The following is a 17,592-nucleotide window of genomic DNA, read 5'->3' as shown; positions in this document are numbered from 1 at the left end:
TTGTCTCAGCCATAGTATTATAAAAGTAGCACCTTACATCTACCCAGAAGCAGAAGAAAGGTCATTCAAGACTAAGATTACCCTCCCACAAATCAGTTTAAGTCCAGCATATTAAAAACAGAGACCAGGCATGGTTCTTCTGAAAACCTAAGTACCTTGATTTTATTTTATTACAACTGTGCTGAGAATTAACATCCAGAATGCTATGCGTCATATGAAGAATAATAAACAAAGATGACTGGAAAGGGACCCACACAGACATATGAATGACCTGCCCCCAAACATTCCACTATCATTAATGATAATGCACAGAGCACATGAATTCAGAGCCAAGTTTTTCATTTCTTTGGGATTCCAGCCATGTACAAGAAATTTAACTTAGAGCACCAAGGTAAACTTCAACATTTCAGAAAGGTTTATGGGACCTTTAATGTCTAGAAGTAGCTCTGCTTCTATGGTTTCAGCCAGAAGAGGGCCACCGGGCAATGAGCTGCACAGTATTCAATGTATCTACTTTGGAAAGATGACTCAGAGCTATTGGGATTTGACTGTGTGGCTCCACTAAGTCTAGCTTTGTATTACTGGCAGGGAGACGACTAAGCCATCTCCTTCCAGCCAGATGAGTTTCCATTTAAAGTCTGCAAACCCAGGGGGATGTGAAGCAGGGAGGAGCATGACCTCAGCAAGCCAGGCATGGTTTAGAATGTGGTTCATCAGGTGGGCCAAATCCAGAGACACCAGCCACCCTGCCCTGCACACACTGTCTATGTCAAGCAGGGCTAACAGTGGGCAAGTGGTTAAACTCATGTGAATAAGAAGGCCCGTCAATGCGTGCAGTCCAGCATCGTTTCTGAACACTTGTGGCATACCCAGTGTGTTAGGCATTAAAGAGATAACAGTGGAAAAGCCCCTGCCTGCAAGAGGCATAAAGGCCAGCGGGGAGACAGGTGACATTCACAGACAAGTTTATCGAGGCATGTGATGAGAGCTAGGACAAGAGGAATGACGGGCTTCCAGAGCACACGGGAAGGGGCCTAATCAGACCTGAGTGTGTCGAGGAAGGATTTGAGCAGAAATGTAGTCTGGCATTGGAGAAGACTCTTGAGAGTCCCTTGGACTGCAAGGAGATCCAACCAGTCCATTTTGAAGGAGATCAGCCCTGGGATTTCTTTGGAAGGAATGATGCTAAAGCTGAAACTCCAGTACTTTGGCCACCTCATGCAAAGAGCTGACTCATTGGAAAAGACTCTGATGCTGGGAGGGATTGGGGGCAGGAGGAGAACGGGATGACAGAGGATGAGATGGCTGGATGGCATCACTGACTCGATGGACGTGAGTCTGAGTGAACTCTGGGAGTTGGTGATGGACAGGGAGGCCTGGCGTGCTGCAATTCATGGAGTCTCCAAGAGTTGTACACGACTGAGTGACTGAACTGAACTGAACTGAACTGTAGTCTTCACGGAGACATGGAGGAAGAGTAGGACTTAGGAGAAGAATAGACAGGAAGATCATAACAGATGCCTTTATAGGAACAACTAACCCGACAGTTATCACTGAGGCCTTTTCTAAGTAAACCTATCCCCACTAGACTCTCATTCCTACTCCAAGTGTCTATGCGAAGCTTACATCTATAGCTTACACTTTTCATTTGTCATGCATACTATGGTTTCACATGTAGATAGCTTGCCAAATGCTAAAAATGACGGACAGCTGCAGTGCTTTCAAATACGTGATTTCAGTCAATCTTCAAAACAGTTCTATGAGACCAGTATACTAAATAGTACTATGTAAGGATCCTCTAACTGCCCAGTTCAGGGCAAAAGGGTAATGTATTGTTTTGTTTTTTAATAACTGCCCACTTTACCACCCTCCCCCATGAGACTGTAGTCTCCTTAAGATCAGAGATTGCTTTGGGCACATGGTGAATGCCCAATCAATATTAAATGAAAGACCACTTTCCTTCTCTCTGAAGTTTCACCTGACCTCCCCTGCCTCCTACTCCCAAGTGGTCAAAAGCAACAGGTTTATGCCTAAGTGATGGAAGCAGCAGCTTTAGGGTCTCACCAGGCTGGATTCACATTCTAGCTCCACTACCTCCAGGTGTGGGACTTCAGAGGTATCCTTACCTCTCTGAGTCTTGACTAGCTGCAAAATGAGAAGGATGGAATCTACAGAAAGGCTGTGAAAATACTACCTCCTCCCCTCTCATGACTGCTCACAACCTATCATTCATACCTTTCTTTGACTACTCATTCTTATTTAGTGTCTACATCTACCCACTAGAAGGTAAGTTCCTGAAAACAGTCTGTGTTAGTCTTCTTCATACTCCCAGAGGCCAGTCAAATGCTTTACAAATATTAGGCACTCATCAAACATCTAGAGAAAGAAAATGAGCTGAGCTACAGCTTTACCTAGCCTGCTGTTTAGCAGCCAGCACTCATCTGGTGTTCAATAAATACTGCTGACGGACAGGTTGCGCAACTTAGTGCAAATAAAGGATGTGGAATTGCAGGCTTGGCCCCTGCCCTTTTAGAAGATGTTTTGCTGAGAAGGATATTCCAGGCCCTCTCCCCCACCTAACTGCCAGCACTCGGTGTTTGCAGGGCGGCTTGTTCAGGGGCTACAGGCAGGCAGCAATGCCAAGTTTCACAATCTGGTTGCATCCCAGTGAAGCCAAGGAGCAAGACTCAATTTTCTCAGCCCCAGGCTTCTTTGATTTGGCATAAAAACCCAAAGTCCTGCATTTCAGTTCCTTTAGGCTCTCTCAAGGGACCGCAGGCAGCCAAAGAGCCCTCAAACTTCTCTTCTTCCCTGAGCAAAGTCCAGAGCACAGTGCAACCCCATATCCTCACCTTCATCAGTAGCTCCCGGCTGGTCAGATGGTTATTATGGTCTGAGAAGATATCTGAAAGCTCTTCAAACATCAGCATTCGGTCCCTAGAAAAGGGGTGGAGAAAATATCAACAAATGAAGATTAGAAAAAGCTCAACACCTTTGGATCATCTTTCCTGAGGACCTCTGGCTACACAGGGGGTATTACATTGTATAACTGGGACAAGTTCTCTTCAGCAAGTTTAAAAAAAGTCCTCTTAGCAACACGCCCACAGCCCCACAGGACCTGAGAACTCATCTTAGCCAGTCTCCTCATTTAAGAGATGAAGATGTCAGGGTCAGGGATTTGCCCAAACTGCTGCTGCTAACTGCGGAGAGCTGCAGTACAGAACCCCGATTTCCTTACTCACAGGCCAGTGCCCTGACTCTCAGAGTCAGAGTGGATTGTGCAAGCAGGAGGGGCTGGGTTCTGATCCCAACTCTGCCACTCACGCCCTAAGTGATCTTAGACAAGCTGCTCAACTTTCCTGAGCTTCAGTTTTCTTATCTGCACATTGGAAACGGACAGCCCCCTTGCCCCATCACACATGTCAAGCGCCTACTCCTTCCCAGCCCCTCCCTAATACAGCATGTCTCCACAGGCCTCAGGCTTTTCTCTCCACCCCTCCAGGCTTCCTGAGTGGATGATTCTGAAGGCAATAATTCTAAATTCTAATTCTAAATAATTCTAATTAACAGAGGCAATGTCATAATACACTCAACACTTTCATTATCATGAGAAAGCCATTATTAAGAATTTATGTGAACAGACTAGTGGACACAGCTGGGTAAAGAGAGGGTAGAACAAATTGAGAATGTAGCACTGACATATATGCAGTACCATGTATAAAACATAACTAGCGGAAAGCTGCTGTATCACACGGGGAGCCCTTCCTCGTGCTCTGTGATGACCTAGAGGGGTAGGAAGGGACAGGGAGGCGCAAGAAGGAGGGGAGATATATATATATATATATATATATATGATTGATTCATGTTGCTCTACAGCAGAAACCAACACAACACTGTAGAGCAATTATCCTCCAATTAAAAAAAAAAAGAATTTATGTGTTTTACAATGAGTGTAATATTACTCTTAGAATAAAGAAAACCATTAAAGCTATTAATATTTTGGAAAAAATCATTAAGAACTTAATTACATGTGGGCTGAAATAAACAGAAGTAAACAGATGTTTTCTCTGTCCACTGAAAGCTATTAACATAAAGGGCTACTGGAAAAGTAATAACCGAATAAAACATCTTAACCCTGTTCCTTTCATTTCGTGATAGAAACTATACAAAGCTGATATGAAAGTGATTTCTCTTAGGAACTGTGATACTTCTGCAGCATTCCTGCTAAAACATGAATGAAGAAACAAACCAACAAAGAAACAAACCAGATGCCCGTACTGTACACAATGGGGCTTTGAGGTTTGTTCTGTGGTATTTCTTAAATACAGAAACCAGCTGGAAGGATGGGCCTTCTCTGATGATAACCAAGGAGATTAAGAAACAAGTCCAGTCATTTTTTATCTTATGTTTTAGCCTCAAATGTGCTGTGGAAGAAACCTTTGGCTGGCTAAGTGACTTCCACAGTATTCTACTTATCAACCATCAAGGAAAGACAGATTACCTTTCACTGCCTAAAAGAGAAGGCTACAAGCAGGACAAGGCTGCATTTTAGCCCCAGACCATCCCTTTGTTTTTGATACCACAAGTGGGGAGCAGTGATGAGGGGAAGGGAGAGGTTGGGGTGCTGAGGATGGGGACTCTGTATGCGTCTGATTTCCCCATCATATTTCACCTGGGCCTACCATCTATTGATTTCATATGGTCCACATCTTTCATAAGACTCTTGTGCAGAGAATTCCAATAAACTAATCTATCACACACAGTGTCGCCTTGAGAAGAACCCAAGAGAAGAGTGGTAATCAAGAAAATTGCACTGGGCTTTGAAAAGTCCCATCTCCACTCTTTCTCCTGACAGAAAACAGAGCATGTGAGTGCTGAAGACCAAGTGGCAGGATGTCTGTAGCTCTGTAACACCAGGCTTTATGATCACCCGCTTCTAAGAGTTATGTAACAAATAATTTGACTTCCCCTAAGCTGCCTTTCCTCTGATGGAGAATGTGAGCTTATCAGTAGCTTGAATACTCTGGCACACCTTTTTCAGCATAAATCTATGAAACTCTGGTTTACCAATCTGGGTCTCTAGAGAGTTTGGGTAGGGTCAGTCCCTTAAGGCTTAGGGCTTCCTTGGTGGCTCAGATGATAAAGAATCTGCCTTCATTGCAGGAGACCTGGGTTCAATCCCTGGGTCAGGAAGACCTCTGGAGAAGGGAATGGCTTCCCACTCCAGTATTCCTGCCTGGGAAATCCCAAGGACAGAAGAGCCTGGTGGGCTACAGTCCATGGGGTCACACAGAGTCAGACATGACTGATAGACTAACACTTAAGGCTTAATCTACTCTGAGTGAGCTGATGAAACTGAGTACTGAGACCTTCTGCTCTAAGGACAGAACCTACTAAACCCACAAGGCAGGCCTGCCTGGGAGCCAGCTGGCCGCTCTCCTGACTGGAACTGACTCTGCCGCATACAGTATAGACTGTGCTGCGTACAGTACAGGCATTTTTGCAGTTTATAAACAGTTTAGGCATTTCTGCCTGTTACGGAATGACTTTGCAATTAGTACAAATCGAGGGAGAAAAGTAACTGGCCTGGTCTGTAGTCATGACACATTCCCCAGCCTCTCAATCTGTACTCACGGGCGACCAGAACTGCCTCCTTACCCCCTTCCCACCTTCGCGAAAGGCAGAGTCCAGCGAAGCTCTGGACAGGGGACAAGAGCGACAGTGAAACGATGAGGACGTTCGATCGTTCGCCCTTCCAAAGGTTACAGCAAGAAATATGAAGAAAAATCCAATACAGAACGTGGGAGGTTAATCATTTTCAGTCAGGTTCCTAGGAAGGAATACTTGGGGGTTTTTTAACAACACTAAGATAGCTTGTCATGGGTGGAAGCAGAAACTAACTAAATGGATTCATGTTGAACAGCAAGAACTAATGTCCTCTGTGCACACATTATCCCTCACAGCTTGGAACGGCTTAGGGCTTTGAAGGAATGTGACTGAACAAATAAGCGGAAGTAAAGGCGAGTTGCTGTAACTTCACTTCTCCGCGAGCTGATCCTTCCAAGCCCAGATGACATGCACATCCTTAAAATCACCCCCAAAGCCAACCATCTTGGCTTTGGCACCCTTCGAGAGTGAGGTTGATTTCTGCAGCAGCCCTGCCTCAAAACTCATTCATGATGATGTGTAAAACGCACCCTGCCTGGAACACACAGAGGCTTTCAACAATGTTTCTCTTGTTATATAATATGCACTTTGAAGGTAGAGGGACCCACACCACTGATAAAGCAGCTAATCAGCCCGGCCAAAGAAAGTAGAGCAGACACTTGGGAACTTACTTTGGGACTGCAGCCCAAGTCTTTTTTAAACGATAGATGGAATTGGACTGTAGCGCCGAAACGATGGCCCTCAAGGAGGAGAAATTCTTCAGGATTCTACATTCCTGTACAGAGAGTGATTAAAACATACAAGGCATTTAAATATCAATAATACAGTGAGTTGGTGGTTTCCTGTTTCAGAAGTATCACAGCTGCTATGAATTCTTACCACTAAATAGGCAGCTGTATAAATACTGAACATCAAAAAGTGGTTCCTTATACTCCCACCCCAGTCACCGAAACGCTTTATAGATTTTGGCACCGAATGCTTGTTTTTCTCTCTTTAATATATTTTTTTGCGTTGTTGTTACAGTTTTATAGCTTCCAGCTTTCCCAGTAAAAACACGAATGGCGGTGAGCCTACAGGGCTGTGCTAGAGAAAGCAAACTTTCTTCTGCTGAAAGCATACAGATGCCCTAAAAATACACATGAGAGATGACCGTAACCTTTAGACCCACAAAGCGAACCAGGTCACAGCCGCTTCAAGGTCAGATGCTATCACACATCTCATGACCAACCCTTGTCTGGAAAGGGGTCTACAACTTGGCAGTAAAAACTCACCACAAGTTGAACTTTGGCTCTTGTGTCCTTAGCCAAGAGGGAATATTTTTATACACATTCATTTGAGTTCCAGTTGGCTTGTGCCTCAATCATAAACATTCAGAAACACCTTGGTACTTACAATGTTTCCAAAATAACTTGGGCTTTTAAAAGAAAATGCATTTTGGCAGCCTTTTAAAACAAAATAGAAAGGGAACAGGAAACATTCTGGATGTCATTTTCTAGAGAAGTTGAAAGCCTCCCAGAGCCTGAAACTTAAGCTACCATTCAGAGGCTGTAGCATCAGCAGGCAGCGACCTTGGAGTCAAAATCCTGCTGAATGAATGGCAGGTACAGCAAAACAGTCAGGGAGAGAGAGGGTCCCCTTCACAGCCAGGATGGGGAAGGAGGAAGCCCTGGCGGCAGGGGGCGGTGGGGGGAGCGAATGTGCCTTGTATCCAAGGAGGTGCTTCATCTGCAGGCATGTGGGAGTGTAAAACTTCCACTGTCGACAACTGAGCATGGGCTTGGCTTCATGCGGAACATCTGAGGCAAGAGGTCCCAGAGTGGCTGGGCATAAATGCATACTGCTTAAAAGAACATTTCACGAAGTCACGCTAGTCCTGACTGTGAATGGAAAATGGCATTCTTTAACTTAGCACGCCCACATCTGGCTGCTTAAAATTACTATGCCAAGCCTGGATAGGAGGGGCGTTCGGGGGAGAATGGATAATGGATACATGTATATGTATGGCTGAGTCCCTTTGCTGTCCACCTGAAACTATCACAACATTGTTAATTGGCTATACCCCAATACAAAATAAAACTTTTTTTAAAAAAAAAACGATAAGAACTAAAAAAAATTACTATGCCAAACCAACAACCCACCCCTCCAAGATTTTCTTAAAAGTAAATGCCAAAGCTCTTTACAAAAGTCATGCCCACTCTTTTGAAATGTCTCAATGCCTTCTTTTTATTTAAAAAGAGAGCAAGTAAAAGAGAGAAAGCAAGAGTGCTGAATTACAGTCTGGAAACCAAGCCCAGGAGAGCATGGTTCAACAAAGGTTCAGAATCCAAAAGTTATGTTCTAAAAATCAGGAAACTTGCAATAAATAAAAGAACTTGGGCCCAGCTATTTCATGCAAATTATAATAAACATATGGAACACATTATTCAGAAAGAGGCTTAAGCTAAGGGTTTAAAGGAATACAAGAGGCATCTGGCCCCATTGCTAAAAAAGGAGTGCTCTTTGAGGAGATTTGATGCAAAAATGTAGCAGTAAGGCCAGTCCAACAAAACAGTCATATTAGGTCAGAAATGTCTTCTGCATGTTAAATGATCATTTTTCAAACATCCTCTCAATAGAAAATGCCTATGATTAACTCAGGAAAAGTAACATAAATTTTGATTGGAAAACACCTGTGAGTCTTATTATTTTATTAAGTTACCTACACAATTTCAAGGGACACGGTTTCGTGCATCACAAAGAGTTAAAGACCGCTGGCTTTTAAGCACATGCTATGGCATTTGGCATATAACCTGAAATTATACAACTTGTACTTCTTACTATCACATAAATGTACAATTGGTATTTAATTTGGACCAAGGTCACTGTTGAGCCACCCTGCCATGTATCCAGATGCTATACGTTTACCACAGATTTTAGAAGCAGTTGAATACATTAAAAGTAGATAGACTATTTTCTTTTGGCATTTGCAGCCCCCAGAAAATTTTTTCCTATCAGTCTAAGAAGACAGAAATTTCATGTTCTATCATACTTTATCAGGACGTCCTTTGTGGCTCTTACTTGCTGATAAATAAGCTCAATTCAGAATAAGAGAAGTCTAAGTTGTGTAAAACATTTGTTTCTTCCATATAGCATTTTCCCATATACTAAAAAGTCTGTAGTATCGGACCACCTACAGACTCAAAATAAAGGAAACTCTCTGGCACAATTATGGCTCTGCTGTTTAACCAAAGACCACAAAAGGGAATGTGAAACAAAAGAGGCAGAGAGAGAATGTAAAAGTTTAAGTCTTATGCCCACAGATCGGGGCTCAATGAGAAAAATAAATAATGGGGTAGAGTTTTGGTTAGAGTTGACCCCATATAGCCCAGAACGGAGGATATTTGCATAAAAATTATTTGTCAAAATTGTTAATTACATAGCTCTTGCTGACGTAATTTCTTCTGCCTAGACAAAATAAATAAATAAATCTTCCCCAATCTTCAAATACCCCAAATACTATCAGTTATTCAAAGCTAAATTCAAATACCATCCTGTCCATGAAAACCTGCCTGGATCACCCAGCCAGGATGGATTTCTGCCCCCACCAACTTCTGCAGCACTTACGTTCTATGACCCCACTTCTAGGCTGAGATGACTCCAGTATCTCTTAGCTTCCTTGTTTGACTATAGGCTCCTGTAGGACCAAATTAACTGTGTTTAGCCTATCTATATCCTCAAAGTACATAAAACTGCAGGTCAGAAGCATTTATGGGCTCATGAAATATGTGGTGACTGACTGACTGACTGACTACTGTTCACCTTTTCTCAATCAGGAAATAAGATGCTGATAAATGAAGGTCAAGGTCATGTGACATGGATGCAGTTGATCCAGCACACTGGACTGACACCCAGCAGAATGTAATTCAGCCACAGGAATAGACTCTGTTCCTCCAACTTCAGATATAAGGCTCTCAGAAAAGCCCTTGATTAATATGGAATCTGTATATTTCAGTCCTTTAGAAAAGGGATGTGAGATCCTGAGAAGGTACTGGCTCTTCAAGTTTGCAGAAGACAGAATGCGTCCAGGTCCTGGAAGGGGGTGGGGTAATCTTTCTGCATTGAAGAGCAGTCTATCTGACACTGAGATCATCAGTTTATATGTACTGAACACAGGGCAGAACCAATAGTCTGTGAAAAAGCAGACATTCTGTTTCATCCTGAAGCAGCAGCAGTATGGGGGCCTATAAGCAGCAGGAAGTGAGCAAGGGACCCTTTGTTTTAAAGGGGAAAAATAAACTCCCATGTTAAGAAAGGCAACTTTTTTCCTTACTTTGGAAGGACCACAATAAGAACAACAAAAACCCAGTGGGCCCTCACATATGATTTTCTGACTGCCTTTCAGCCAGGTGGGAACATCAGCATGATGGCATGGCCTCCCATATCTGCTAAGCCCAAAGGATATTTTTAAAAAGACAATTACGTGAGCAATGTTAATCCACTTCTCGATGATCTTGGCTCTCTGCTGCGTCTTGAGTTCTTTGCCCCCCAGGATGGTGCTGACCACACATTTGGTGAGGGTATTAAACTGAGAGATGGTGGCACGGATCGTAGGAGCCAAGTGTTTGTTCTCCTTCTTATCCCTTCGAGACCAAATGCAGCCCAGGCAGTGGTGAGGCACAACTTTCTTAAATAGTTGCTAGAACAAGAGAGGAACTGACTTTAAGGACAATACACACATTTCATAGGGCAAAGCATGCCATCTACTGTAACTTGGTACTTTGTGAATGGACAAATTGCCCATTTCTACTTGATTTGCCTCATGGTGTCCATTTCAACAGACAAAAGTAAATAATTAATATATTAACTGATCAGAAAAAGCCCATATGTTCTTTCTAAATCTGTTCAACTGAACATGTGGAACACAATGACCAACAGAAAATTTAAATGACCAAAAACATTTGGACTTTTCTGTCTTAGAAGAAAATCCAGGTAAGAATCTACTTCTGACCAAGAAGTGGTTAAGATTACTTTGACTTCAAAATCATATCCATGGTACATTTTGGACACTCACAATCGTGAACTGTGTATAATGAATATGAATGGTCACCTGAAAAATGACTCACAGGAGTGATACTCATCAAGTTCACTATTTCCCATTGTTTAAAGTGAAGACAGCGAGAAACAAACAAAAGGAAAAACTATTCAGTGTCACACAGGAAAAGGAGGAAAGAGGGATCTGAAGCCTGGTTTCCAGGTCTTTGGGTTGGGAAGATCCACTGGAGAAGGGATAGGCTACCCACTCCAATATTCTTGGGCTTTCCTTGTGGCTCAGCTGGTAAAGAATCCACCTGCAATGCGGGAGACCTGGATTCGATCCCTGGGTTGGGAAGATCCCCTGGAGAAAGGAACGGCTACCCAGTCCAGTATTCTGGCCTGGAGAATTCATAGTCCACGGGGCTGCAAAGAGTCCAACACAACTGAGCAACTTTTACTTTCACTTTTTTCTTTTCCAGGTCTTTGCCTAAAAGTCATAGCCAATGAAGTTTTACACTACTGGTTTTTGAAACAACAACAAATTTGTTGAACCAATCTGATTCTCATTTGTACAACAATTCAATACAAGATGTAAGAGGGTTTGTGTAAAAGCAAATGTGCCAGGATTTGCTTTATAAAGACCATCTGATTTACTTCTGAGAGTCTATTTGCATGCTAAGTAGATGGAAACTCACAGCCGCTTTCTATGCTGTTCCTCCCAAGTGGTAAGTGTGGAAGAGCTGAAACCACTGTGATCCTTGATAATGGCCCTCTTTTCTTTAACCAGCTAACACTGAGCTATGAAATGCGACTAATGAAACCAAATATGTACAGCTAACAAAAATACTCAGACTTCAAAAGACCAGGAAGCACATGTGGAAATGAGCTGCCAGATAGAGTCGCATGTGGATTCAGTGAATTTATTTTGTCCTAACTTATACTCTGACCCCTTTACAATCCTCCAAATAAACAGTTCAGATATTGAAATATGTATGAGTCTAAAAGGAGAGAAATACCCATGGAACAGGACAGATTTTGTTTCCCTTGGATTAGAATTCTTCTTTCCCTCTGGGTGTGGAGCGCCGAGTGAAAAGCACCTTCACTCAGAATTGTAAAAAGAGCTGAGGCCTAAATTATTCAGATGATGGATTCAAATCACATCTTCCCTCTGCATTTACTGGCACAGCCTCTCTTGGGGATTTGAAAAGACTTAACTCACATGACCCTACTGCTCTCCCAGGGGCCACCAGTCAGTCCTGTCACTGCCCACGTTTTAAGCAGAAGCACGTCAAAGGCACAGAGAGAGGACATACTGCGTCCATGTAGGTCAGCTGCTCAGCCACAAGATCTTCTGAGAAGCACGTGAACTCTGCAGAGCCGCTGCCCTCCAGTTCCTCTTCTTCTTCCAGGCTGAAGGAGATGCTGTTGGGAAACCCATCTGTTCACAGGTGGGGGAAAAAAATAGTAGTTTGGTGCCGCTGCATATGACCTTCTTTACAGAGTCAAAATGGACTTATTTAATTTAGGAAGAAGAGGGCTGACCCTTAAAAAACTCACAAGGAGAGAACAGCAAGCATAATAAATGGAGTGAAATGAAGGTCTTCCCTCTCACGGCTTGTCCCTAGAGGTTTTACTGAGTCCAGAGGCCCCACGTTGTCACTTTGACAAACCACAGGATCTTTAGTCAAGCACAAAGTAGGACAAAAGCTAGAAAAAGCAAAGCGGGGCTACATTCAGGGGTCCCCCTCTCAATTTAGGCACCCTCAAATCCCTCTGATCAGCTCAAGCCTTAATCCAACTATTTCCTAAACCCCATCTATGCATTTCTTAATTACTGGGCCAGTAATTATCAGAAGCCTGGAAGGGAAGGACATGAAGGCAAGCCAGGCTTTGGGGAGTAGAATAAGCCATTCTGGTGTCAGAAATACTGATGAAGTCCTCAGAACTCTCAAGAAGTCCTCAGAATTCTCAGAACTTTATGAGTGGCTTTCAACTTCTACCGAAAATTAAGTACGTATATCTGTTCTCTATGCTTGCATCTCTATTCCTGCCCTGCAAATAGGTTTATCAGTACCATTTTTTCTAGATTTCATGTATATGCATTAATACATGATATTTGCTTTTCTCTTTCTGACTTACTTCACTCTGTATGACAAGCTCTAGGTTCATCCACCTCCCTACAACTGACTCAGTTTTGCTCCTTTTTATTGCTGAGTAATGGAATAGAGATGCAGACGGATGTGTGGACAGAGTTGGGTAAGGAGAGAGTGGGACAAGTTGAAAGAGCAGCACTGACAGATATACGCTACCATGTGTAAAATAGCTCGTGGGAAGCCGCGGTCTAACACAGGGAGCTCAGCTCGGGGCTCTGAGATGACCTAGAGAGGGGTGGGATGGTGGGGGTGGGGGTGGCAAGCAGGCTCCAAAGGGAGGTGTTACACGTATACATATAGCTGATTCATACTGACGTACAGCAGAAACGAACACAACATCGTAAAGCGATTATCCTCCAATAAAAATAAAGGATGCATGAAGCAGTAAAATAGCCTTAAACTAAATTCACCTGAGCCATATTAGACATAAGATCATCAATTATCAATTACAAATTAATAGGACACAGAGTGAAGAAGCGAAAAAAAAAAAAAAATCACTACCTAGGACTCCAAAAGCATAAACACTCAGCACATGCAGCAGGACCGAGGGTCTCTACTGTGAAAGACTATACAATTGGAAGAAGTTTACCTTGAGCCTCTAACCTCCCATCCTGGAAACTTTCCCCAATTCCTGGATTGTTTCCCAACCACATTCCCTGTTCTCCTGCCTGGCAGATCTGTTCTCATTAGGAAAAATCTAGTTACATACACATATCTTAGCAGACGTTTAAATCAGGGTGTTACTATTCCCCCAGGATGTTTATAATGTAAGCCTTTGCAGAATAAAAGACTTTAGACATCTTGGATCAAATTGGGGTGGTCTTTTCTTAGTTTCCTGTGCTTCCCTGGTGGCTCAGACGGTAAAGAATCTGCCTGCAGTAAGGGAGACCCAGGTTCAATTCCTGGCTCGGAAGATCCCCTGGAAGAGGGGGTGGCAACCCACTCCAGTATTCTTGCCTGAGAAATCCCATGGACAGAGAAGCCTGGAGGGCTACAGTCCACAGGGTCGCAAAGAGTCAGACACGACTGAGTGACTAACACTTTCACTTTCTTAGTTTCCTAGGGGTAAGGGGGTGCTCAGTGGACCCTGCATCACTGCCCCTCTCAGAGCACCACATGAGAAACTGCTAACTTTGATGACAGGTATGGTGAATCAAGTGGTAAAGAATCTGCCTGCAATGGAGGAGACATGGATCTGATACTGCAAGTTGAGAAGAGCACTTCAGCACTCTTGCCTGGGAAATCCCATGGACAGAGGAGCCTGGCAGGCTATATAGTCCATGGGGTTGCAAAAGAGTCAGACATGGCTGAGCAACTAAACAACAACAGGATTTAACACTTGGCTGCCTCACCCTGGAGCTGAAGGTACCAATGTGAACAAGGCTGGTTGCAAGGAGGGTAGGTGGGAAAGCAGGAGGGGACCTCTGCCTGCCCCTAGAGGCTGGGATACAAGCAGGCATGAGCTAAAGAGAGCTAACACCCCATGATTTCACCACTTTTCCTCCACACAACTCTGGCCCTCTCTCATTGGGTGGAGGAATAAGACATCTGAAATCCCAAAGGTTCAGAATGGGCCTCTCAACCCTCTTGCTAACCACTAGATACAAATCTGTTCTCGCTGCTCAGCAATGCAGAGGCTGGCAAGGAGTATATGTGCTAAGGCGTGATCTTCTCATTCATCCAACGCTCACAGTGGCCTGTTGCATGCCCTGGATCAACGCTGCTGTGCCTGAAGGTTACATGGTCCTTTCTCTCTGGGGTCTCCTCCATGCTCTCACTGTTTCTGCTTCTAACTCTTTTCCAGGGGTAAGCAGGCAAAAACCTGAGGCAAAGTTTTCACTTTTAAAAAACATGGAGGAGAACCTGTTTGCTTTTGCCAGCATGAAATTGGGTAAAATGAAGCATATGGAAACCAAGCTCCTAAAACTTTTTTGGTAATGATTCCTGTACTTAATAAAAGAGAGTTCTTGATTAAAAATTCACTCCTGGGATTGCCTAAAAGCCTTTCTAAAGTCAGGCAAACTCGCTCTCCCCTGCCTCGGCCTGCCAAAGGAGCTGGCCTTCCAGTGCCTGTTACAAACAACGAGCCACTGGTCCCACTGGTTCCCCAATTAGGCCGGGAGCCAGGGGCAGCCCCCATGGGGAGAGCTGGGCGCTAACGGAGTATCCACCCCTGCACAAAGGCAGGAGGGGAGGTCCTGAGGGGAGCAGAGACCCTACAGCTGGAGGGGTGCCTCTGGTATTCAAACATTCCCAGCAGATGAAGTCATCTGAGATACAGAGGACTTGGCAGTCAGCTTCCAATGATGCAACATTTTTTCCCTCCCTGGTCCCCTGTCCATAAAAAAAAGTCAACAGGTCCTGTTTGGAATTTTAAGGTTGTTTTCCTTGGCACTGAGGCAGCTTCCCTTATCGGTGTTGAGGAACCGTTTCCTTTCCCTCACTGAGGAAATTAGGCGTCACTTCAGGGAAATGCCTGTCAGAAGCTCCAAGTGGGTCAGCCGCCATGGCAACCATAGCCAGGCAGCCAGTGAGGGGACAAAACGTCACCGCTTGGAAGCCTGTCCTAGCCTCTTTCTGACTTCCTTCAAAGCCTGATGGTTCCAAGCAGCCCACAACCTGCAGTGGTAGCCTTTGCTCTGTCCTTGAAAATAGGCAGTCAATTCTTCAGATAGGGAAAAAAAAAACAGCCACAGAGACTTCCTTCAGGAGAGTCTATAGGAGATGCGAGATCTGCCTCAGGCAGGGGACAGAGAGCAGGGATATTTCCAGCTGAAGGGGAAACCTCTTTTCTGAGCTTCGCGAGCTTTTGTGAGGGCAGGGGCAGGACTGGATTTAATTCCCTGCCCACTGAATGAGGGTGGTTGTCTGTGACGGGTTTTCATTTGACAGGAGGAGGAACCGATCAGGCAGATAATGAAGAACAAATTTAAGTTCAGCACGCTGTGCAATGACAATGAAAGGCGAAAGATCATCAAGGAGATTGTCCTCTGTGTGGCGCTAAGAGGAACGCTGGGAAATCACTCCGCCTCCCGGAGTCACTGTTTCCTCAGCCATAAAAGCAGGGAGTCAGACTAGGTGGTCTTGAATATCCCCTTCTCTGCTCTAAAGCTCTATAGTGTTAGCCACTCAGTTGTGTCTGACACTCTGTGACTCCATGAACTTGCAGCCCCACCAGGCTCCTCCGTTCATGGACTTCTCCAGGCAAGAATACTGGAGTGGGTTGCCATTCCCTTCTCCAGGGGGATTCTGCTCTCCAGCTCTATACAGTCCATAACTGGGACTTCAGTAGCCTTAAGAATTTTACACGGGCCACCAATCCCCGGTCAGCTTGTCCTGAGGGAAACCAAGGCCTCCGACCCAACAAGAAAAGGGAGAGCATTTGCTCGTTGTGGGAGGTGTGCAGGATCAGGATCTAGCTTCCGCCCTGGAATCAAACGAGTACTCACTGTCAGCTTCCACTTCTTGCTTGTGAAACTGCTCAAGAAGATTCTGAGCTCTTCTCTCTGGGTCAGAGCCTGGCATCATCTGCTTGAGATAATCCAGCAGTTTCTGTAAGCAGGGGAAGCCAGGCGGCTCTCGGAAGTCCTCTGCACATTGGTCAAGCCAGGCCCTCAGGATGGATGCGATAGCACTGAGAAAGAGAAGCGGAGAGTCACTGCACCCCACTGGCTGTGGAGACTCAATGCCAGCCCTGGCCGCCAGAGCCCGCCCCGGCCAGGCCCCAGGAGAATGTGGGCCACTGCTCAAAGGACAGTTCACCTAAAAGCTTCCACCAGTGTCAGTGAAGTTAAAGCATTTGAAAATAGCCTGACTACCTTTCATTATTTTAAGTGATGGTTGGGGAGCAGGGGAAAAGATTGGCAAGTTTAAAAAATAAAAAAAATAAAAACAGGACCATAAATTTGGAAAAACAAATATGGGGCAAAAAAAAAAAAAAAGACACACAGGAGAACATTGAGTGAGTCCTGAAGCAATTTCAAAGTAATCCTGTATACAACAAGATTATGTGTTTCCAATTCTGGATTCACTCAAGTCAGAGACCACAAGATCTACTGTGCTAACATTTTAGGAAATAACTGACTGACAGTAGGCCAGAAATCTGATGAAAGGAAGGCCTCAGGTTTAGGGAAGATAAATGTGTAAATTTAATTTTACAAAGATCACCACGGCTTCGGCAAAGCACCAAAAATGCCCTCACAACATTATCCTTTCGCTTTTCAAATGACCGGAGACAACGTGTTTCAGGCAGGAGGAACAGTCTGAGTAGCAGAGTAAGGTAAAGGGCAAGGTAGAGGAGAAATACTTGAAGAGCAAGGCCATTCATCAGGAAGCTGACTTCCTCTGGTGGCTCAGCGGGGTCCACCCGGGTGAAACAAGGACCACGGCACAAAAAGAGAGTCATCTGGGGGGCTCTGTTCCCTCCAGACATATTACTAATTACACGAGATTATTTTCTTTAAAGCGGTTTCCCAGGTGGCCAGTGGTAAAGCATCCACCTGCCGATGCAGGAGACGTGGGTTTGATTCCTGGGTCAGGAAGATTCCCTGGAGGAGGAAATGGCAACCACTCCAGTATTCTTGCCTGGGAAATCCTGTGGACCGAGGAGCCTGGCGGGCTATGGTCCGTGGGGTCACAAAGAGTCAGACACAACTGAGTGATTAAAACAACAAAAAAAAACATTCTCAAGGTAGGTGAAGATAAAATGACCTGGTGACTATGAAATCACTTGTGTCTGCTAAGTCGCTTCAGTCATGTC

The 17,592-nt window shown here is 44.4% G+C and overlaps 1 protein-coding gene across 1 annotated transcript in view; it reads right to left on the bottom strand.

The window, feature by feature from the left end:
- The window catches only part of RGL1 (ral guanine nucleotide dissociation stimulator like 1), a 135,860-nt gene that overhangs the window by 34,692 nt on the left and 83,576 nt on the right, over positions 1–17,592 (bottom strand). Inside the window, exons 5-9 of the mRNA XM_052653520.1 lie at positions 16,283–16,467; positions 11,994–12,118; positions 10,127–10,342; positions 6,339–6,442; positions 2,853–2,937 (exon numbers count right to left, since the gene is read on the bottom strand). Of these exons, the coding sequence (XP_052509480.1) occupies positions 2,853–2,937; positions 6,339–6,442; positions 10,127–10,342; positions 11,994–12,118; positions 16,283–16,467 (715 nt within the window). The remainder of the gene's footprint in view (positions 1–2,852; positions 2,938–6,338; positions 6,443–10,126; positions 10,343–11,993; positions 12,119–16,282; positions 16,468–17,592) is intronic.

Source organism: Budorcas taxicolor, chromosome 16 (genome assembly GCF_023091745.1).
Source record: "Budorcas taxicolor isolate Tak-1 chromosome 16, Takin1.1, whole genome shotgun sequence".
NCBI classification, from domain to species: Eukaryota; Metazoa; Chordata; class Mammalia; order Artiodactyla; family Bovidae; genus Budorcas; species Budorcas taxicolor.
The sequence above is the reverse complement of the archived record's forward strand: the minus strand, read 5'-3'. Positions and strand labels throughout refer to the sequence as shown.